General features: G+C 50.4%; 11 protein-coding genes across 11 annotated transcripts; 6 read left to right on the top strand and 5 right to left on the bottom strand.

Annotated features, from left to right (window-relative positions):
* Nucleotides 1-1340: 1340 nt before the first annotated feature.
* Nucleotides 1341-2679, top strand: K460DRAFT_410327 (uncharacterized protein; the record flags this gene model as incomplete). The annotated part of the gene is made up of 2 exons (XM_040937360.1): nt 1341-1831; nt 1887-2679. 2 exons carry the CDS (start codon nt 1341-1343, stop codon nt 2677-2679), a joined length of 1284 nt encoding a protein of 427 aa, XP_040783497.1.
* A 271-nt stretch (nt 2680-2950) lies between these two features.
* Nucleotides 2951-3985, bottom strand: K460DRAFT_380684 (alpha/beta-hydrolase; the record flags this gene model as incomplete). Its single annotated transcript, XM_040935283.1, has 2 exons — nt 2951-3782; nt 3843-3985. 2 exons carry the CDS (start codon nt 3983-3985, stop codon nt 2951-2953), a joined length of 975 nt encoding a protein of 324 aa, XP_040783496.1.
* A 118-nt stretch (nt 3986-4103) lies between these two features.
* On the bottom strand, nt 4104-5139 carry K460DRAFT_370908 (uncharacterized protein). The gene is made up of 2 exons (XM_040934246.1): nt 4958-5139; nt 4104-4891 (listed from the first exon to the last, which is right to left on the bottom strand). Exons 1-2 carry the CDS (start codon nt 5015-5017, stop codon nt 4436-4438), a joined length of 516 nt encoding a protein of 171 aa, XP_040783495.1. The 5' UTR covers nt 5018-5139; the 3' UTR covers nt 4104-4435.
* Nucleotides 5140-6456: 1317 nt separating this feature from the next.
* K460DRAFT_420769 (uncharacterized protein) lies at nt 6457-8101 on the bottom strand (the record flags this gene model as incomplete). The annotated part of the gene is made up of 2 exons (XM_040938100.1): nt 7782-8101; nt 6457-7726 (listed from the first exon to the last, which is right to left on the bottom strand). The coding sequence occupies exons 1-2, from the start codon at nt 7847-7849 to the stop codon at nt 6457-6459; spliced, it is 1338 nt and encodes a 445-aa protein (XP_040783494.1). The 5' UTR covers nt 7850-8101.
* Nucleotides 8102-8430: 329 nt separating this feature from the next.
* K460DRAFT_359473 (uncharacterized protein) lies at nt 8431-9728 on the top strand (the record flags this gene model as incomplete). The annotated part of the gene is made up of 3 exons (XM_040932198.1): nt 8431-8456; nt 8889-8999; nt 9113-9728. The coding sequence occupies 3 exons, from the start codon at nt 8431-8433 to the stop codon at nt 9726-9728; spliced, it is 753 nt and encodes a 250-aa protein (XP_040783493.1).
* A 559-nt stretch (nt 9729-10287) lies between these two features.
* On the bottom strand, nt 10288-12162 carry K460DRAFT_359472 (uncharacterized protein; the record flags this gene model as incomplete). Its single annotated transcript, XM_040932197.1, has 5 exons — nt 10288-10365; nt 10414-10603; nt 10744-11811; nt 11860-11972; nt 12064-12162. The coding sequence occupies 5 exons, from the start codon at nt 12160-12162 to the stop codon at nt 10288-10290; spliced, it is 1548 nt and encodes a 515-aa protein (XP_040783492.1).
* A 928-nt stretch (nt 12163-13090) lies between these two features.
* On the top strand, nt 13091-13780 carry K460DRAFT_370905 (uncharacterized protein). The gene has a single exon (XM_040934245.1). The coding sequence runs from the start codon at nt 13151-13153 to the stop codon at nt 13772-13774; it is 624 nt and encodes a 207-aa protein (XP_040783491.1). The 5' UTR covers nt 13091-13150; the 3' UTR covers nt 13775-13780.
* A 311-nt stretch (nt 13781-14091) lies between these two features.
* K460DRAFT_295858 (tRNA guanosine-2'-O-methyltransferase) lies at nt 14092-15663 on the top strand (the record flags this gene model as incomplete). The annotated part of the gene is made up of 2 exons (XM_040929591.1): nt 14092-14208; nt 14350-15663. The coding sequence occupies 2 exons, from the start codon at nt 14092-14094 to the stop codon at nt 15661-15663; spliced, it is 1431 nt and encodes a 476-aa protein (XP_040783490.1).
* Nucleotides 15664-15903: 240 nt separating this feature from the next.
* K460DRAFT_194804 (Nitroreductase) lies at nt 15904-17033 on the top strand. The gene is made up of 4 exons (XM_040927148.1): nt 15904-16278; nt 16330-16484; nt 16589-16788; nt 16841-17033. The coding sequence occupies exons 1-4, from the start codon at nt 16143-16145 to the stop codon at nt 16974-16976; spliced, it is 627 nt and encodes a 208-aa protein (XP_040783489.1). The 5' UTR covers nt 15904-16142; the 3' UTR covers nt 16977-17033.
* A 678-nt stretch (nt 17034-17711) lies between these two features.
* Nucleotides 17712-19562, top strand: K460DRAFT_410318 (uncharacterized protein; the record flags this gene model as incomplete). Its single annotated transcript, XM_040937359.1, has 2 exons — nt 17712-18659; nt 18720-19562. 2 exons carry the CDS (start codon nt 17712-17714, stop codon nt 19560-19562), a joined length of 1791 nt encoding a protein of 596 aa, XP_040783488.1.
* Nucleotides 19563-19681: 119 nt separating this feature from the next.
* On the bottom strand, nt 19682-21232 carry K460DRAFT_420763 (PLC-like phosphodiesterase; the record flags this gene model as incomplete). The annotated part of the gene is made up of 1 exon (XM_040938099.1): nt 19682-21232. The coding sequence occupies one exon, from the start codon at nt 21230-21232 to the stop codon at nt 19682-19684; it is 1551 nt and encodes a 516-aa protein (XP_040783487.1).
* Nucleotides 21233-21581: the final 349 nt, after the last annotated feature.

Here is a 21581-nt window from a genome sequence, read left to right as displayed (position 1 = left end):
TATACTCATCATCTAGAGAATCATCTAGAGAAGTGCGCTGTCGCACCCGAGAACAAGAGCTGGCACGTGTGCTGAATAGCAACTTGGCCAGCGCATGTGGCACCAGGTTGGGGGCTCACAGCGATGATGCGGGCTCCTAAGCGGTACGATCGATCCAGTGGGTTGCCAGATGCCCATGTATCCCTCACTCGATTCAGTTGACTGTGCATGGTCGCTACGCCCCGATAGCATTCAAAGCGGCAGTAAGAGGCGACCATCGAGGCCCCGTCTGTTTATTGCCTGTGACTACGCCAACGGTATCGGCCTTGTTCATAGAATGGACGCCAAAGGCCGGAACCAATGCAGGTGGCTACTCCAACGTCTCACAGCTTCGTGCCTTCATCCGTCATAGGCTCACAAGGCCCCTGTGCATCGGTACTTTTGAACTGGCCTGGATAGCTGATCGTCTACTGACCCAACCTGCAGGCTGCCTAAACCAGGTCTCGCTGACCTCGGGAACCGTCTATGGCTGGTCGCAACGCTTGTTCCTTGAGCCACTGCACTACGAGCAGCCTGCCATGTATCCGGGGAACTCGAGTCGCACCCGGTCCATCTCCTAGACCATCCTCACCGTCTCTGACTGGACATCCAGCCGTACAACACCAGCCATGAGGCTCACGCAAGGATATCGTTCCTTCGCGTCGGGGGCTGCCATGGCTGACGGTGATCCGACCACCACCTTTAAGGTTCACGCCATCTAGATTACTCCTTGGTCATCTTGGCTCATTTTGCTTTTGACCTTCTACCAATCGATCGAGGCTTTGGCTATCTTTGAAGTGATTTGTAAAGCTGAGAGAAGAAAAGAAGTGACATGGGTCACGAGTGACGTGAGAAAGAACGGTGGCTGCCACACCCAAGGGCAGCGTTATAGGAAAGAGCTAGCCAGACCACATCAGCAGCAAATACTATTATCTTGATTCTACCTTGACTCCACTTTTCTATTGCTACGACAGGCAACCTTCGTTAAATTGCGCTCAAATGGAAACAACCTGGGAAGACTACATTGGCTTAACCGCATTACATACATTAGTTGTTTAATTCTTGAGAGAAACAATGGTCGTTAACCACCTGATATCAAATCAAGAGCACACTGCTGCCTAGACATGGCAATCTAAAATAGACCAAATACCTCTCGGGGCCTTCAAAGTACATTTACATAGTATAGCAATTGCTCGTCCATCGCCAAGATTCGTGCTCAGTAAGGAAGACGCGACGCGTGAGAAGTCAGGTTATGTAAGCAGGTGGAACTTCTTCGTCGAGCTCGGCGTGCCCCGTCATCATCACTCAACCCAACCCTCACCATGGCGTCGCACACCCGCCTGGTAGCCTCTACGGCTTCCAGACTATTCCAAAACTCGCGGCCGCTGGCCAGCTCCAGGATAACACCGCTCGCTGCCGCCTTGAGCATCCCATCCACCCGCAGTTTCACACAGCTCAACTCGCAATCCGCCTCCGCCAATCCTACTAGCATCTTCTCTTCCCTTGGCCAGCTCAACTCCCAAGCCGGGCCTCCTTCATACTTCTCGTCACATAAGCGCCTTCCCACAAATACCATTGTGCGGTTTGTACCGCAGCAGACAGCATGGATCGTCGAGCGCATGGGGAAGTTCAACCGTATACTGGAGCCTGGCCTGGCTATCTTAGTGCCAATCATTGACAGGATAGCCTACGTCAGGAGCTTGAAAGAGAATGCCATCGAGATCCCTAGTCAGAGTGCCATTACGGCGGACAATGTCACGTTGGAGCTTGATGGTGTGCTGTACACCAGGGTATTCGATGCGTACAAGGCGAGGTAAGCATATTCCAGAATGCTCACCATGGCTACTATGGATGCTGACATGCTGCAGCTACGGCGTTGAAGACGCAGAGTATGCCATCTCTCAGCTCGCGCAGACAACGATGCGATCTGAAATCGGCCAGCTTTCCCTTGACCACGTCCTGAAAGAGCGCGCCAATCTAAACGCAAACATCACCGCCGCCATCAACGAGGCAGCACAAGACTGGGGTGTCACCTGCCTCCGTTACGAGATCCGCGACATCCACGCCCCCGAACCCGTCGTCGAAGCGATGCACCGCCAAGTCACTGCTGAGCGCTCAAAGCGTGCCGAGATCCTGGAATCTGAGGGACAAAGACAGTCTGCCATCAATATTGCCGAGGGAAAGAAACAGTCAGTCATTCTGGCTTCTGAGGCTTTGAGGGCTGAGCAGATCAATCTGGCGAGCGGAGAGGCTGAGGCCATCTTGCTCAAAGCCACGGCTACTGCGAACGGAATCGATGCCGTTGCGCGGGCAATTGCTGAAGGAGAAGGCGCAGCCCAGAATGCCATCTCGCTTTCTGTTGCTGAGAAGTATGTCGACGCCTTTGGTAACCTGGCTAAGGAGGGTACAAGCGTCATCGTTCCTGGAAACGTCGGCGATATCAGCAGCATGATTGCAAGTGCTATGGCAGTATATGGTAACGTGAATGCTTCACAGGCGAAGATTGGCGCAGGAAAGATCACACAAGGCGAAGGCCACGACACACAAGCCAGCAAGAAAATTGCAGAACTGCAGAGTCGACTGAACGATGCGGATGGCAGTTCCAATCATGTCCAGAACGAGATCAATAAGGTCATGGACGAGAGGCTCAGCAAAAGATAGACGCATGAGTAGCTGGACTCATACAGGCAGATGACCATGGAGGAAACGACAGAATTGTACATTATACCATGCTGTATAACTAGCACCAATCAGCAAGCGAAGCATTGGGTTAATTGAATATGGATAGGGATATGGAAAAGCACGTCTCTACAAGGAGTCTCCTCTCTTGAGTGCAAGAACTCCACTTTCGTATGGCTATAAGATCACATATCAATCGCAAAGAGTTCAGGTATATTGGTTAGTGTTGTAGCTTTCACATGAAATGACTGCGTCAAGTCAACCGCTGCACTACCTCAGCAACCAATTTGGCGATTTGTTCGCCGTCCTCCCAGATCCAATCGTGACCCCCTTTCAAATCTCGAACGTTGAGCACGCGTCTTCCCTCTGCTCGCACTTCATCCTCATCGTCCCCCGCTTCCATGACAATCGACCAGCCCTCCCTATCCAGCGCAACACACATTACATCCCTTTGCGCCCTCTCCACCAGCTCGTCTTCGTAGCTGTGGCATATGACTATTAACCTTCCCGCGGACCATTGCTTCGTGTTGTACTTCCCAGAGACGGGTGAGACGGACTGATACACTGCCTGGTCCGGGCCAAAAGCACCCACTATAAAGTCGCGGTAGATTTGCGATATGTTCTCTGGGCATGTGGGCGGGAGATGGTTCCGCAGCAGGAGCGGGATATTATATATGCCTTCGAGGAGGATCAATGCCTCAGGCCCTCGCTGCTCTGTATTCCCCGTCAACGAACTGCTCTCATCTTCAAGACCTAGCCCGGACACCAATTGCAGTAGCATCGTCGCTCCACACGAATGTCCCACGCCGATCCACCGTTTCACGCCGTACTCCTTCTGCAGATATTGAATACCACGAGCGATGTCGCGCACGTGTGTAGGATGTTGGACGTTTCTATCGCGATCGAAGCGCGAGCTTGGGTCCGTGGGATGCGAAGCGTACGGCGACAGGCGGTAATTCAGGCTCGCTATGCCGGCAACATGGCGTAATGCCGAAGCATTGGATTCAGAAAAAAGACGGTTTAGGGTTGGTTCAACGCATTTCGCGTCTTGCAGTGGGTCGCGCCAGGCACCGCCGTGGATGTAACTGTAACGCGGTCGTCAGCATTCGAAAACGTGGGGCTTCAAAGTGAGGGGGGAGGCGTACATGATCCATAGCGAGTTGGCTGGGTCAGACTGCTCGAGCGGCCGGGGCAACCATACGTCGAGTGTTTGCAAACGACTAAAGAAGTCGCTGGAGTCGCTGTAACGAATCGAAGGGATGTGTCTGGGGTACGCGGTGGAGACCATGTTTTGCGAACGATTAGGGGCTTGGGGATGATGTTTGGCGGGGGGTCGATAAACACCCAGCTTCGACACAGCCCCACATCAACATCAACAACACGAATAACACGGTAAGACGAGAAACGCATATTCAAATGATTCCATTCAATGCGACACATATTGGAGAACATCCAACAAACCCCCCTCAGCTCCAACGCGCTATTACAAAAATTACTGCGAATGCAATCGAAGTCCGACACATGCCAGTGCCAGAACGCCCCTGATGCGATGCAATGCAGACCCAAGGTATCTTCAAGGACAGAAAGGTGTCATCCACGCACGAAATTTAACAAGCATTATCGCGAATCGTTTTTTTACTAGGGCACAAAAGGGCCCGACCCTACGGTCGACGCGATCGCACGGTCGCCATTTGTGCCAGTACTCTGTTTTCTCCCCGAGTGCGCTACGATGCAACGCTTACAAGAATGCAGCGAGGAACGCGCCGAAGCCAACGAAGCTGCCGGCCGCGGCCTTGACGTTGGAAACACCAGCGCCGGTGGACTGTTGGGCGGTACCGGTACCAGAGCCAGTCGCTGAGGAACCGCTCTTGGTTGCTCCGCTGCCGGACGCGCCGCTGCCAGTGGCCTTTGCGTCAGAGGCCGTAGAAGGCTGGAGGACGACGGTGGTGCTGTTGTTTGCGCTGACAGTGAAGGTCTGCGTGCCGTTGACGTTGGACGCAGGTCCGCCGATAATGACGGTGTGGATGCCAGTGCCGACAGCTGGGATGGAGACCAAGGCAGGCTGTGTGGTCACGGCTGCGGGCTGAGTGGGCTGGGTGGGCTGAGCGGTAGCGACGGGGAACTGGCCAGTCACGACACCAAGGGAGTTGGTCTGCGCGAGCAGCTTGGTCTGCGGGTACGGGTCGATCGAGGACTATTGTGGAGTTGTTAGACTTTCTGTGGGTCTGAAGGCAGATCGGAGGCATGTGGAGAGACTTACAGACTGAGCCGACGCGACGGCGAAAGCAGCAACAGAGACGAAGACGGATGAGGCGCGCATATTGGCTAGGATTTTGTTGTTGATTTGTTGGGTATTAAAGTTTAAACGATTGAAGTGTGCGTTCTATAGGTAACGAGAGACGTTTGCAAGTAAAGCAAGTAGTGATTTGATGGATGGGGTAGGGCAGAAAGCTCAGCCTTTGAGCGCAGACACGCCCCCCTTTTATTTGATATGGTATTGCACCCTTCCCCAGGCAATCTAAGCAAGCATCGGAGCTAACCCCCTGTCTACCGTGCGCCACCCTGGCCCGGCAACCAGCACTACGACGGTTATAGTAATAGACGGTGGCGATAGGCCAATTATAGTACTCGGGTCCCTGTAGCCTTATCCCCTTATGGCGAGACAATTCTTGGTCACGACCTGGGCCGAAATTCACAATTTTCTGTTGAATTGCGCTCGTGTTAGAAGGGTCACAGGGTTGAGGGGTGACACTGCGAGCGCGGAGTTTGGAGAGTGCTGTTCATCAGCTGTGCGAACAGGCGCCCTCGGTAGTAGTAGAGCTGGAGGAACAGCTGAAGATTGCATGGAATGCTTGGTAGTCCGCTGCGTCCCTCCGCCACAAGGGTTTCAGAATCTCGTATCGGGTCTCACAAACAAGGCATGTTTTGTAGGATCAAGCACGTCTTTCGATGCCATTCCCCCATCCAATCTGATCCATGTCCCATCTTGACGTTTCTAGCCGCTTCTTCACCTCACGAGACTGCGATCGACACTCCCCCAGCCAATTTCCCACGCGCAATCGATACCAAGCTTCATGCAAAATGTTCGTGTTCACATGCACCAGCGCCGACGCGTTCAATGAATCCTGCATATGCTTACTAAAATTAGTTACTCCGCAGGTCGTGTCTCGTCGATTCGTGTGTTGTCTAGTGCAAAAGGCGTGCGTTGGGCTGAGCAGGGGTCTGGTGCTGGAACGGGAGTCGGCACCCGTTAGACGAGATGGGCGTTGAGTTGTTAGGATTGCGATCACGAGTCAGTGATGTAGCGCTCCGGAATGACGACCCTTTTCGCGCTGTAGGTGTGGAGCTTTTCATGCTCTGTCCACGGAGTAATTCTACACGGCCCGATCACCGCGTACCGAGGTTTCTTGAAGACGACATGCCTTCCAGGCTATCACCCTTTCTCGACAATTTGAAGTATTGAGCCAATTCTACCACCACTTGGGTGGTAGACCACAATAAGTTTCACGTTGAAAGCCTATGGAGACGGTCATCTTCACGGATCGAAAGCAAGTCGGATACAAGAATAATAAATCACATTATCGAAAGCCATCTTTTCTAATAAACCCACAAATGTCGACTCCCTTCCTCTGCTCGTAGACGATGGGTGCATGGGACGACAGGCCCAAAACGAAAATAACGGGCCATGAGTCCGCAGTCGCTGAAGAATTTCAGCCTGCAGTATCCAGGGAACAAGGAGTATTATTCCGCTGTCGAGCATCACGTGTTCTCGACATCGAACTCGAAGAAGGGCGCTCCCTCATCGCACTTCCAGCACGCAAGATCCAGTCCGTCACGTCGGTATTTCCATCCATTGTGTTTGACACACAGGAAGTACTCGCTACACGTGTGCTTCTCCGACGCGCAACCGCAGTCCCAGCGGTACCACCCTTCCGTACTTCTCGTCCAAGTAATAACCTCCTCGATATCCGGCTGATATCGATATAGATACCTTCTGATTCCCTCCCATACAGGCATCTTTCGTCTGTAATCATCGAAACATTCTTCTGGGATCGGCCCGTTCGGGTTAGGTACGAAGTTCCCTCCCAGCCCTGAACTTTGAGGTTGGAACCAAGAATTCGCACGACTGAAGTTGAGTTTCCAGTCGAGTAGGCCCCACTGCCATACATCCGAACGCTTTGATGATTCCCACCCATCCTCACCTAAATCCCAGTACCCGCAATTATTATCATCAAACATGTATTCACCCTTGTGCTCGTATGACACACGTACATCGAAGCCGTGTTGCTTGAGTCGATGGAAGGGCTCGCTAAGTGTTCGGAAAACGTACTCCATCTTGGTTGGTACACCGTCCACATAATCCTCAAAGTCAAATTGGATAGTTCGGGGACTCTCAAGGCACAACCGAGATAAAGCATCTGCCGTTCGCTGAAGCTGGTCGTGAACGCCGCCAGGAACGCCTATGGTTTCCAAGACCCCATCGCATTCCGGTTCATCCAGGCAATCAAAATTGATCCGAAGACGATGATTCGTGAGTACACCATGTAATGTGAGACCTAGATGGAGTATGTCGCGCGCCGCAAACGCTTCAACGTCTCCCCACTCTAGAGTGTAGGAAGAGCTCCGACGTGGGGGGCCTTTCTTCATTCTCGTATGAAAAATGCCTAGGATCTCCAAAACGACCTGTTTGTCCATGATTCCAGAGTCAAGGAAGTGTGATACATGCGTAAAGCATGTGCAAGAGGGCACAGTACCGAGCGGACCAGAACATGACGGCGGAGGTGTTGTGAAATCAGCCAGAAAAATCAAAGTCTTGAAATTGTCGGAATTATGGCTTTCGAAATCCCACAGATATTCGTATATCACGTCGCGGAGCTCGCGCGGCAGCGCGAGAAGTCTGCCGGATATCTCCTGGAGACTGGCTTTCGAGAAATGAAGAACACAGGCATCGTATTCTTCGTCATATCGACCTTTGACTTTTTCCGACTCATCTCCTGCGTCACGCAGGGCGAGGACTGTTCTATAAACCCTAATAGTTTTAGATCAGCGTTGTATACGCTATGAAAGCTCACATTCATACGTACTGTCTAAGATTCGACTCTGTCTGTGCCTTTACCGTAGAGCGCATCTGAATCTCTCTTTGAAGGTCCATCTTGCTATGTATTCTCAGTTTTGTTTTTCCGGGTATATCGATATGGTAGAAGAAAGGGATTCAGTGTAACAACTTGAAAGTGGAAGTGCGCGTGAGAGGTTATATATGCCTTGAGAGCGAGTGACCCCTCTGTACATACAACCACGGATCGCATCAGACTCATAAGGCTGATAGTTAATACCGTGGGAGAACGATGATACGGGTTGATACCATAGTTGACGGCCGACGCGACCTATTCTAGGAGAATTATGCATTCCAAAATATCTCTGCATTTAAGTCACCTTTCCAGAATTAGTAATAGCTCTATAGGTATTCCTGGGGCGTAAGCGCTTTTGAAATTCCTATTTTGCGTGTGAGAGGGTGGAACCATGGCACTGGTGCGACCCAGTTCCACCATTTGAGAGAGCTTAATACCGCGCGCTACCTTACTTCTTGCGATCTCTCATCATCACTCACCCACAAAGTTGGTCAGCTCTTGCGATTAACATGAGAGTTAGCAATGATGCTCAAACACTAGTCATTTCCTACTAGCTCTACTACTATAATGGTCGTAATGTTGACGGCTTTAGTTGACTACAATAATGACTCATCGACCATTAGTCACGAAGTAAGAGCGTACGAGGTATGGACTAGTCCTTTCCGGAGCCTTTTAACACAGGAGTGATCTAGTACCGATTCCATCTGTATATCAGTACGTGATCCTTCTTTCGAATCTATTTTATTGTCGCAGCATCTGACCCGACTGTGGGTCTCTATTGACTCCAGTAACGACTCAATGCATACCCGCCATGGTAGAAGCACATGCAGAAATCCACTTAGGGAGTTATATTACTAAGAAATACCAACAGTCTTGGAAATCTACTACATTGCTCCTATCCGTCGAGCCACCATATTATGACTTACTGAAAGATATCAGTAAAAAAAACCGCCATTCAATTTAGTGTTGAAATGAGGCCTTCTTTTCCCGTCTCCTTCTCAGTGCTGCCAAGACGCTAGAGTATATAATATGCTAAAAGCTCTGCTCTCTTTCCCTGTACAGCCTTATACTCTTCGATCTTAATTTCCTACTAAATCTTATCGTTGATCCTTTCGCAGCAACCTTCCGAGACGAAGGCTTATCCGACGACTACTTTTACCCTTTCCGACCTAAGTAAGTCGTTAGGATTCACAGTCTTTCAAGTCTTCTTCCTCTGACAACTAAGGCTCACAGGTCCGGAGTAAACGCTCAAACGACATAAGTAGCAGCAACTTCGACAACTCCAGCATGAGGGTGACAAAATGCACAGAATCGACCAAGGTAACGGTGAGCCTACACCAGCGCAATCAACTTCCCAAGGCTGCAACTCACACATTGATCCAGGATACCGACGACCCCAGCAGCGACTCAGAGCATAGTGCAGCTTCAACTTCGCCATTAGAAGACTGCGCCATGAGGGGCGAAGTTGCGCAAGGACAGAACGTTTCCAATTTTTGCGAGGAATCCAAAGCATCCCCAGCTTCAGTCAGGCTACCGTATGTTGCGCTCGACCCCGAAGCTATGAAGTGGTTGCCCTGGTCAAACGACCCCGCCAACCTGTACCTAAGCGTGTACTTCAATGCAACAGTACCGAACTTGTCGGCAGAATTCAACGTCGGTGGCCTTCGACCGGTAGTTAAAGAAGATGACAGCGATATGTTTATCTTGCAGGACGCAAAGAACTACTTCTACTTCTGGGAAGCTTGGGATGGACGCCTTTTAAGGGTGAAAGACACATGGACTGAAGGCTTTGATTCGAACGAGGAGATTATAGAGAATCTCATTATTTACCAGTCTTTCGTCGAGCGGGATGCGGTTGTTGTAGATAATGACCGGAAGGAGGACTCAAGACGGACCAAGTAGAGATTCCGTCTACGATGTAAAGCATCAAGGATAGGGTAACAGTGACATATTCATTATAAAATCGCAAAAGGCGTCCACTACCTATAGCGTTTATGGCAAGCACACCTTGAGCCGATCAAGGATGGTATGGAGAGGTTAGACACAGCTGAGAAAGAAGCAAAAGGTTATATACCTGCAAATCGTAGAAGCGGTATTGTACCAATGAACAGTATAGCACCGCGACGTAAAACTTTGCCAAAGTGTAAGAGGATTTCCAAAGCACCTACGCCCTAGTTGAGCTATCGCTGGTTCATCGGCTGAGAGAACGCCGTTAGGAAAACGCAAACTTCCCAAGGCTGGATAGATAGATTTTGTCAAGGCTGGCAAAAGTCACGCATTATTTCCCTTATAAGTATTCCCAGGTTACGTGGCTTAGTGGTGCAGAGATGGACAAGTAAAACATTCTTCCCTCATGTACCTTACTACTTGCTATGGAAGCCAAATGCATGAGTTTTCCCAAGTTGGATCCATAATTGCCATGACTAGGCATGTTACTGGAGATAACTGTTCAACATGGGAGCTACCAGGATCCGACATCTGCCTCATCAATATCCTTGTCGTAATCCGTTGGAAGGGGTAGATTGGCAGGAATGCCAAACTTTGGCAACATGATCCTGCACATCTTTTTGCAGGGATATCGACATACCCTTTCAACTTGCTGTTCAGATCCGGATTCGTTTGCGGTCCTCAACACCAGAAGAGTAGGAACCTCTTTTAAGGTTGCGCTTGAGAAGTCTTGGGTATTGAACAGACTAGTGACACCGATACCACGTGGCTCCATCGCTAAGCCGCGAATGCTCCCCATCTGATCCTTCATTGAAGGAAAGTAGGGTGGCCTATAGGATGCGTTAATTAATGCTGAAGGCCTAGCCTGGTGGGCTTCGAAATACTATAAACAAAGAAACGAGTAGCGTATAAGCCACCCAGGAGCACGCAATGACATTGAATTATCAAAAATAGAAAACGAATGACTTACTGAATAGCAACAACTGGGTACGTCTCAGCGCACCTACCGAACGCTGTTGTATGTTCAGGCTGCTCGTGTTTCTCTTGCATATACCGGAGATATGTGAGCTTATCAAGAGCTGCGTTGCTATGTGAGCTCCAGAGCGAAGCAAGAATCCCATCAACAATTAAAACCTCTTCTTGGACAAGGACTACTTCTGGGGGGGTTGGTAGCTGTGGCGTACTGGGTGGAAAGATGTGGGGAGCCACGTAAAAGCGCAACAGTTTTTGATAATCAGCGTGGATTATCGGGTCTTGCCGATCAAAACTTTCCACGTAAACATGAGCAACCATCTTCTTTAGTAGCTCTTGCAGCGTAGCTTTCGTTCCGTTGTCTCTCAGGAGTCTGTGAGGTGGCACCACGGCAGGAGTTCCCCCTAATGATACCCTGTTCAGAACCTTTTGTCTCACAGGCCATGATTTGCTGAAAATGTTGGCATCTAGTGCATACCGAGGGTCTGACATGCTGACATTCGGATGCCCCCGAATTAAAGCATCGAGTCGTGATACCAAAACGGTATGTAACGTTGGGTCTAGGGGCGGGAGCGTCTGCTGGTGGCTACGTAGGGCTGGAAGCAACAAATGGTCCCGGCGCCAAGTTGTCACCAAGCCCCTGCCATGCTTGAATTGAACCTCTGTAGGTTTATGATATGGCGCTGAAGATATTGTCGCTCCAAAGAAGAAGGGCCGTGAAGAATTCTCAAGCGCCACTTCGTTGGATAGGTACATGACATTAGCCATGACGGGAACTCCTGACAATGCATATGCTTTGTCCGTGTGATCTATAACAAAAGCTAGAAATAGACACTTGCTGAATAGAGTCAGCAAAGGCATAAGATACTCGCTCCAGAGTACGCTAATATGTGGTGGAGGTGACGTGATGCTGAAGAGATAACCCAGAGCTGAAGCACCGTCCGTGATTAGGAGCTGAGCATCCTGGGATCCAAAGGAAACGACAAGCGGCTTTAGATTTCGGTTGCCTTGGCCGTCTAATGTCTCGAAGATGGGTAAAAGTGCCGGTAAATGATCAGGAGCTTGCCTAAACATGGGTCAGTAAGTACGAATAGCAATCACAACTAACACTTACAGTTCATCAGTGCCCGACAGTGCTTGAAACACCTTCTTGACATTGTCTTTATGTTTTGCTGGTATCCCATGTAGCTCAGGTTTGTTTCGTACGCCTTTAAGCCATTCGTGAAACTGGAAGATGAAAGTCAGTATGATACACTTTGAGGAGGAAATTCGCCAGACTGGATGGAAACAAGACCAAACACAAGTTTCGCAGTTTTACCTTTGCGATATCGGCTTTCAGGTCAGTAGAACTCGTTTGAAGAATTTCACATGTGAGTGTACCGTTGAAAGCTGTGAAATCGTTCCAGAGGAAACTCATGGTCAGAGGGAGTTGAGTGCAGTGCGCAGTTGAGTGCACAGCTGTCAGAAGGGTGCCTGTGCACAAAAAGTAATCAGGGGATGAAATCATAATTCGGCTTGCTCGATCATGCAACGTGATCAGACTCGCTCTCGCTGCCCTAGAAACCAAACCCAAGAAGGTCAACGTGATAGCCTTTCACTACACTTTCCCATACTGACTATCTCAAGTCGAGCACCAGGTCCACCTCTTTCACCACAATATGGCAGGTAAACTCCTGCTGCACACTATGGCAAGATTAAGGCACCGAAGGACTATTCAATAGTCTGCACACAGTGTCAAAGTGCCCATAGATATAGACTACTTGATGAATGGATGTTTGCTCATGATTGCTAGGAGACAATACAACACGCGGTTCAATTGTGAGCGGAGAAACACTCAGGAGGCGTGGAATCGAGTGGCATGGCTAACAGGCATCTCCATAGTGATGAGATATGTACGGCGGTGAGAGGCGTGAGTGGCGTCATCATACACCTCCCAGAGACGTTTGAGGCGGACCACTAGAAAGTCGAGTGGTAGTAAGCGTCTTTCACACACTCGGTCATGGTCACCAAGTCAATGACCCTTAACAAATAGAGACCTAAAGTGTCCGTGCATTCACTCAGTCACGATCGCCAAGCCACTAGACCCTTGCTAATAAGAGCCGAGCGTCACCTGCTCTTACTCTCACCCACCCCTCTCCACATCCACAATCCACTCAACCACTCGACTCTAGGTCCTGTATTTAGCAAGCGCCGAAGAAAAAGCGAGAATATCCAAGGTCTACATTCCCGATCTGTAAGTCGCTCTTCCTTTCGATTAAGCACACTTGGTCCTTTCTGACACCTGCAAACGCCCATAGGTACACCAGATGTCGCAAAAAAATCGGACAATGAAAGCAAACGACAGTCACCGGGACAGCGCTATCCACTCAGCGACAAAAGCGATATACAGCCTGGGATCAACCAGGATGTCGGTAGGTCGCAAAGCTTGCTTCTCGATTCCGATACTTGCAACTGACGCACAAGTAAAGGAAGAACAGGAAGAACACGAAGAACACGAAGAACAGGCAGAACAGGAAGAACAAGATTCACCCAACTCTAGCAGCGGCTCCGAGCCTAGCACACCACCGACACCACCAGCTGACGACCACGTTGACCTGTTAGAAGATTATTCGCTGAAGTCGAGCAACGCTTTACCTTCCGGACCATACGTAGAAACTCAAGATTACTGCGGTCATTCCTATGTTCATCTCAACGAAGACTACGATAGGCGACTGTGCTGGTCAAATGATCCCGACCACTTGTATTTGGCAACGTACTTTAGACAGGAACCTCCAAACTTGGCGAACGATTTCAAGGTTAATGGCCTTTGTCCAGTCGTTAAAGAAGACGACAGTGACAAGTTCATTCTGCGAGATGCTAAAGGCCGGTACTATATCTGGGATGCGTGGGATGGATATCTTCGGAGGGTGACAGATATCTGGACCCAGGGGTTTGATTCGCAAGAGCAGGTAATAGAAAACCTCCTCATCTATCTTTCCTGGGTGGAAGAAGAGGCGGATGTTATCTACAGGAATCGGGAGGAGGATTGAAGACCCCGCAGAAAGACTGTAATTTCGGGATGCATCTTGTCAAGGAAAAATGGCGAGAAGATGGGGTGCGGGCGCGGTTGAGGTGAGGTTGGGACGTGCGCATACCCTTGTTCCACTAGCGAACCAATAAGAACCTGTCACTTATGACCCACTATTTTTCTCTTTCTAGTTTTGCCCTACCGTGACTCCTCCACCGCAGTGCAATATCAAATCAAATCAACGATACTGTTGGGTTTTTATGGTCGCAATGCCGATACCTGATTGAACGATTGAACGGATCTCTCTTATATTCCCCATCTCTTCGCAGTACCGGCATTATGCCAATTTACCTCATCAGGCTCGCGCAAGTGCACGAGAGCTTCCGAAAAGTCGAGCTGCAGGCTTTAGCCGACTTAGCTGGAGTTTCTTTACAGTTTATCAAATATGACGACAATGTAGGTGTTTCTTTCAAATTCCACAACACTGATGCGTTTGTTGTGTTCGTCCGTTATTCTCCTCGTTTTCAATCCGCAGCACAGTGAATCACAACATGAAATTGTTCTCGTACTGTTCGATTCTTTCTCTGACCTTCATAGTCACCTTACTGCATCGTAAATCTACCGTCAGATTCTGCAGCACGAAAAGTCATCACTCGTAGCATTTTGGCGCAAGGCATCTACGAGCTTTGGGGCGAAGGCTCAACATATGATACTCTTCACGACTCAATACACGACCTCTCAGCTTCGAAATGGTCAAAATATCAGACTGCATCCTTTCGGTTCACCGTTGAGGGCTACCAGGGCGGAAAGTCAGCAGCGGATCAGCGCACCATCATCGATAGCTTCTCGTACATCGCTCTCAAAGGACAGCCCCGGATGCGCGACCCGGATGTTGCATTTCGTGTCTTTGAGGCCTACGACCTGAACGTCTCGGAGCCGAAATACTTTTACTTCGGACGATTCATCGCAGAATCATGCCGCAACGAGGCCAAGAAAACCTACGACTTGAAGAAACGGCACTATATCAGTACGACATCCATGGACGCGGAGCTCACGTTATTGACAGCCAATATTGCACACGTTGCGCCTGGGAAGTTATTCTACGATCCGTTCATGGGCACGGGCGGCTTTCCCATTGCGTGCGCTCACTTTGGGGCAGTAGTCTTCGGAAGCGACATTGATGGCCGCACCATTCGGGGTCTCGGAGGAAGCGCGAGGAGAGGACAGACTGGCAAGATGGACGTTGTTGGTAATTTCAAGCAGTACAGCTTGGAGTCAAGTTACCTTGGCAGCTTCGTGTCCGATCTGACAAACACGCCACTCCGAATCTTGCCGATCGATGAAGACTACACGAAGGGCTACCTAGATGGCATTGTCTGCGATCCCCCGTATGGCATCCGCGAGGGTCTTAAAGTCCTGGGCTCCCGCCAACAGCTCCTAGATACAGAAAGGCAGTCACATCAAGATCAGTACATGCTACCAGGGTACATCCCACCGAAAAAGCCGTACTCGTTCACAGCGCTCCTCGACGACATACTCGCCTTCGCAGTCGCAACCCTCGTTGCAGACGGCAGGCTCAGTATGTGGATGCCAACCGCGAATGACGAAGACATCGAGTTAATAATACCCAACCACCCATGCCTCGAGTTAGAGTCAGTCTGCGTACAAGCGTTCAATAAGTGGTCGCGGAGACTACTAACTTATCGGCGGCTTCGCGAATCGGAAGTACCTGAAGGTGCGCTGGAGGCTGTGAAGAGGGACTACGAACAGGGCACAAGAGCTAGCGATTTGAACGACTTCCGCAGGAAATACTTCCAAGGATTCAAGGAGTTTGAGAGTATGAAAAAAGAGTTTATAAGAATGAAAGCGGGGCCGCCTAGAGAATTGGACGCGGAGGTTCCGAAGCGCTGAGTATCAAAATCTACTGCCGTGAAGGCATGCGTATCTTCGTAGCTGGATGGTATTAACGCTAGAGTCGAATTTTAGTTACCCCCATTGTTGGAAGAGTCTAGTTCCTCTAGTGGTGTGGTTGTGATCTTCAAGCACCTTGCGGACTGCTTGGATACAGGTTAGAGATTGACACGGGGGACCAAAACTTCAACAACGTTAAATAAGCTGACAGCTACGCCCCTCTTAGTGCCCCGGTTTCGCCCAACTGTAGCGATGGGCGTACGCACTAGTCAGCTTACCGCATGTCTCCACTGTTAGAACAAGATATACTTGCTAAACGCAAAGGAATTTTCATCATATAAGTCCATGCTCCCTTGATTTCGAAAGCCTACACATTGTAATTCGAACTCTAAGCACCTGCGCCATTTTGAGAGAACACTTGGGTATCTCACTGGTATTCCAAGCCGGAGACCTTTCTTCCCATAAAACCTACTCCAATCATGGCATCTACAACCTCGTTCCTCGACGCCATCGTCAATCGCCGTTCTGTATACACACTCACCAATACCTCGCCCATTTCGCAATCTCGGATTTCGGAAATAGTCCACGAAGCACTTAAATACTGTCCTTCGGCCTGTACACTTCTCCAAACCAAGATTGCTTTGAGACAGATGCTAACGTTGATAGTCAACGTCCGAAGCTCCCGCTGTATCATCCTCTTCGGCGTAGAACACACCGCGCTATGGGATCACGCGGCAGAAGTCATGCCAAAAGTCGCCCCAGCAGCGTTGCAGGACCTGTTTGTAGGAAGAATTCCACTATTCAAGGCTGGGTACGGGACTGTAAGTTTGTGTTTTTCTACACAAGCCTCCTATTACGACTATATCGGAGAGCACAGTTGGCTGTTGACTTTTGTCCAGGCACATGCTGACGTACAGTGTTATAGGTTCTCTTCTTCGAAGACACAACCGCCAAAAACCTTCTTCCACCAGCCTTCGTTCCGCTCTTCAAAGAGTATCCAGAGGTCGACGAGCATGCATCCGGTATGATCCAGTTCATCGTGTGGACAGCGCTCGCAGCCGAAGGCCTAGGATGCAATCTGCAGCATTATCAGCCGAGCATCACGCCGTATGTGAAAGACAAGTAGTATGTTATGGCCAGGCATAGGTGCATATGTGTATACTGATTAAAGTTTTAGTAATGTTCCCGAAACCTGGGAGCTCAAAGCCCAGTTAGTTTTTGGGCAGCCGACAGCAGGGCCTGGTCCGGACAAGGAGAGAACGCATCTGGAGATTGCACTGAAGTCTTATGGCGGAGACGAAGGCGGTTTGTGATAGCCTCGAAGATGTTAAGATGGGTGTAGTTTTCGTGGTCTAGCTAAATCAAGGGTTCTCAAAGTCTTTGGTGAAGATTGACCGGACGCGCTCGAATTTGGCTGTGCTATAATTTATGCCACACTTACATTATTCGACAACAGCTGTGCACATTCCTCTTCTCCTCGGGGCTCAGCATCCATTTTTTTCGCTAGACCTTTACTCTCAAAATTAATTATCAAAGAAAAATATAGTCTGCGAAGAAGGGTGAATCGATGCGTGCATGCTATTCCGATGTACTGGAGACGCAAGTATGAATTGTGGAGGCCTTTAGGGCCAGATATTAGGAAGCAATTAGGAGAATAGTTGCATGTGACGGCAAGAGACAGAATGAGAGACCCATTTTGGGAGAGTGGCCTATTGGTAGTGAAGCATACGAGGAGTTGAAGCATTCAATGATATATCCCTCGCATAGCATGATTGTGATATACTAGAAGAGACTCAATGGGTCTCGAATTGCTTTCGCATAGCCATCTAAGGAGTTGGCATATGTCTAGCGGGGAAGCTTCAATGAATCATTGTGCATTGGTCTGTGCTCATCTCCGAGATGCCGAACATTTTGGAGGACGATCATGGCTACGAATTATGCGTCCTTCACCTGCAATAGACTGGCAGAACATGATATAGCAGGCCGATAGCCGCAAATTACCATCGTTCTCTACTTATCGCCTGGGGTGAGCAGGCTCACATCATCCGATGTCACTCCTTCGCCCTACGTGTGCTGCACTCGCGCGGCGACTTTGTACCTCGCAACCGTATATCGAACATGCATCGAGATCCTCTATATTAGCTCTAATACAATCGCATCGAACACCGCGATCACAATGCCGCGCCTTCAACACCACCCCGCGCTACCTCGCCAAAGTTATAGATCCACCGCAAAACCCTACAATCCCACAGCATCCAAAACGCACAGTACGAATTGGACCGCTTCCAGACGGACGTGTCGATGACGGAACAATACAACGTATATTCAGTCGAAGACTGTCACCTTCCGATGGCAACAATGTGTTGCGAATACTGCATCACCGCCGGACAGCCGGCTCGCTGGCCGACTATGGCGTAGACAACTTGGGGAAGCACTACACACACGTAAACCGCGACCTAGCACTGAAGGGCTTAGAGTGGCTACGAGAGAAATACCCCATAGACGAGGCGCGCGCGGCGCAAGAATGGGCAGAGAAGGAAGCAAATCGGATATCTTACGAGCTGTGGCTGGCAGACCCAGAGACCGAGTCAAAGTACAAAGACCCCGCTCGCGCTTTTAAAGAGCAGATGGAGAAGGAAGAGCAAGAAAGACAGCAGCAAGAGCTCGACGGCCGGAAAATCGGTATCCTGCACGTCGGCAAGTCGCAGTTTGAGCGCAACATTGAGGAGAAACGACGCGAGCGCTTGGAAGAGATTACGCGGATAGCAGAGGAGAAGGAGCAGAAGGAGAGGGAGATGGAAGAGAAGCTAGAGAGTGGAGAATGGGTGCGGACGCCTACGGGTACACAGCTCATGAAGCCGGGCCAGTCTACGTACGTGGATGTTTTTGGACGGGAGCAGGTTAGTCGAAGGAAAGAGGAGCAGGAGAAATATTCAAAAGCATCTGCTGCCACGGATGCGAAGACACCAGAAGAACTCTTAGCGCAAACCACTCTGGTAAGTCGTATTATACCCTTTTCTTCCTGCGTACGTGCAATAGCTGACACCCATACGCAGATCGAACGAATTTGGCCCATGTCCACATTCGTTTTGGCAGTCGTACTGCTGTCAATCGGCGCCGCACACTACTATACGCCCCCCGCGCCCGCCTACCGCCTCTATCCCGACCTCTCGCCCACAACAGCCACCATAGGCGCTCTCCTCGCGCTCAACTGCGGACTTGCAATAGCATGGCGCTTCATGCCGCTCTGGCCCCTTCTGACGCGCTACTTCATGCACGTCCCCGGGTACCCGCGCGCCTTCCAGGCCATCGGGAACGTGTTCAGCCACGTGCAATACGAGCATTTGCTCGCCAACATGATGATGCTGTGTCTCGTGGGGCCAGTAGCTCATGACCTCGTTGGGCGCGGCACGTTCATCGGAACATACATCAGCGCCGGTGCGGTGGGCACGCTCTTTAGTCTGTACTGGGCGAACCTGGGCCGCGGAAACATCATGGCGCACTCTGTGGGCGCGAGTGCGGCTATCTGGGGTGTCGCCGCGCTCTTCTGCCTGCTTACCGACCAGGAGAAACTCAAGATTCCGTTCTTCAAGGACAAGGAAGTGGCGTTTTGGCCCAAGATGCTGTTTGTCGCGTTTGTGCTGTGGGAAATTCAGACTGCGCTCAAGAAGAAGATGACGACTATGGACCATGCGAGTCATTTTGGTGGCATGTTTGTGGGTATCGGCACGGCGGGGTACATGCGGGCTACGGGGTTCCATGAGAAGAAGTTGGGGTTGAAGGAGGGCGATGGCATGCAGGCGCGGGCTGATGTTGATGCGAAGACAGTGGATGTTGGCGCCATGGCGAAAGAGGGGGTCAAGGAAGTGAGGGAGAGTCTGACGAGGGGGAATAAGTAAGATATGTGTAGATAGATGGGTTTAGGCGGATGTGGTCGCGGTGTAACAAGACTTGTGTACATTGCATACACACACGCATTTTGAGAGACGGGGGAGGGGATTGTAGTTCGCTGTATATACTACCTACCCACCTCATTTTCTTGCATCTTCATCAACACACCCATATTCATACCAACGACCAACCGCACTAAATCCCAATCCCCATGATCACCCACATAATCCATCACCACAACGCCCGTACTCCCATCTCCACTCTTGGCCCTCCTCACCCCTTCTCCAACATCCCCGCTCACCACCATCTCATCCGGATGCCGCGGCGACACCTCCGGCTCCACAAGATGATGGCCGGCACAAATCCACTCCTCCATACTCCTATTGACCGTGCTGGCAATCTGATCCGGCCAACACGCCCTCTTCCAGAAGTTACTCCCAGACAAGTAATTCAAGTACAGCGGGCCCGGCGGCACGGGATTCAGCCTATCCGTGTTGACGCCGGGGATGTGGTGGACGCAGTCTGCGGCGCGGACGAGATGTTCATTGCTGTACTGGACTTTCTGCGTGATGGCTTCGGGGATGAGGACTTCGCAGAAGTCTTGCAGGCAGAAGGTGTGTTGGTGGGAAGGGGAAGTGGGCTGGGGGAAGAGCGCATGGGTGGGGTTGGAGGGCCAGGCTGTTGCGTCGAGGCCGGGTGCTGTGGTGTCGGTTGTAGCTGTGTTGTATCTGCGTATCAGGACGAGCTTTCCGCGGACGTCGCCCAGGTAAGGTAGCTTGGAGTCTGTGTACCAGCACGATGCTTTGGGCGCGATGTAGTGTTCGTCAAGGATACGGGCGAGATGTTCATCTGTTGCGAAACCCACGCCTTCTCTTTTCAAGGAGATGAGGATAGTTTCGGTGGGGTTGGCCGAGAGGAAGTCGTAGCATTGTTGAAGTATGGGCTCAAAGTACTTCTGCCCCGTGAGACTGATTGCAAAGGCTCCATGGACGAGGTACAGATCCTTCTTGCTTGTATCCTTGGCGTGCACGGGTTGGACGCGGATATCAAGGAAGCGGATTCCGTTGTCTAGCTGCGTCTTGATATCGACGGCTTGACAACGCGCAGACGGCAAGGCGCGGTAATGCGTGTGCGAATTGTGTGTTCCTGGGATACTGAGAGCTGAGAGTGGGAGTGAGTCTGGTAGTTTGGCCATCCATTTCGCGTAGTTGGGCAGGTGATTGGCATGAATTGTCAGATGGGCTACTGGCTTTGAGGGGTGGAAGAGCGCTGTATAGCTTGTTGATGGATCTGGTGATAATGCGGTCAAGGGTTGCGACGACTTTTGTGAGTATGAGGGATTTGCGTCGATGCGGTAGCGTTCCCCTCCCGGTGTTTCAATGGTAAGGCGAATTGTTGTACTTGACGTTACAGGAGTGTTTCCTTCTCGTTCTGGTCCTGGTTGGTGGAGAGTATAAGACTCAAATGGCGCCAGGGTGATGTCCAGGTCCTGATGCTTGAAAGATTGGGCATGCTCACCGAGCTGAGGTGATGTTGGAGATATAACTCTTGTGTCCTTTAAACCGAAAGAGTACCCAGTATTCTTAGATTGCAGTGTATTCGGATCTTGGAATCTTTCAACTCGTTTTATTGTGATAGCGGTAGATGTCAGGTTCCGCACTGGCAGCGATGGAACCATTATCGTCTGATGCCAACGCTTCCGAGTTTAGCAGAAATACTTGGGTTAGATAATTTGGCGGAGTTGAGGCTTTTCCGCAGCGCTCGAGATGTAAGTGGATTGAAGGAGTGAGCTGAAGTTTGTATTTGAAGTGGCAAAATGTTCAGTTAGGAAACATGGCGCAAGATGGGAATCTAACGCTATAAGAGAGCATAAGGAAAGAAAAGCACTTGATGTTGTAACTCGGTGGACATTCTCCGATGCAACTCACCGTGCAAAATACAAGGTACTCAATCTTGTCGGCAAAAGTGCGGCGGAGCGCCAAGGCGAGGCTAGTCCTGGGAACGCGCGCCTTGAACGCACCACCTTG

Source organism: Cucurbitaria berberidis (genome assembly GCF_010015615.1).
Source record: "Cucurbitaria berberidis CBS 394.84 unplaced genomic scaffold K460scaffold_6, whole genome shotgun sequence".
NCBI classification, from domain to species: domain Eukaryota; kingdom Fungi; phylum Ascomycota; class Dothideomycetes; order Pleosporales; family Cucurbitariaceae; genus Cucurbitaria; species Cucurbitaria berberidis.
The sequence above is the reverse complement of the archived record's forward strand: the minus strand, read 5'-3'. Positions and strand labels throughout refer to the sequence as shown.

What these genes read in the sequence shown, in the direction of transcription:
- K460DRAFT_370908 (XM_040934246.1), bottom strand. Translation starts at nt 5,017, where the DNA reads ATGCGCGCCTCATCCGTCTTCGTCTCTGTTGCTGCTTTCGCCGTCGCG. An exon ending in CCGTCGCGTCGGCTCAGTCT is followed by an intron (nt 4,892 to 4,957) that starts GTAAGTCTCTCC and finishes ACTCCACAATAG; the next exon opens with TCCTCGATCGACCCGTACCC.
- K460DRAFT_370905 (XM_040934245.1), top strand. Translation starts at nt 13,151, where the DNA reads ATGTCGGTAGGTCGCAAAGCTTGCTTCTCGATTCCGATACTTGCAACT.
- K460DRAFT_194804 (XM_040927148.1), top strand. Translation starts at nt 16,143, where the DNA reads ATGGCATCTACAACCTCGTTCCTCGACGCCATCGTCAATCGCCGTTCT. An exon ending in TAAATACTGTCCTTCGGCCT is followed by an intron (nt 16,279 to 16,329) that starts GTACACTTCTCC and finishes TAACGTTGATAG; the next exon opens with TCAACGTCCGAAGCTCCCGC. An exon ending in CCGTATGTGAAAGACAAGTA is followed by an intron (nt 16,789 to 16,840) that starts GTATGTTATGGC and finishes TTAAAGTTTTAG; the next exon opens with TAATGTTCCCGAAACCTGGG.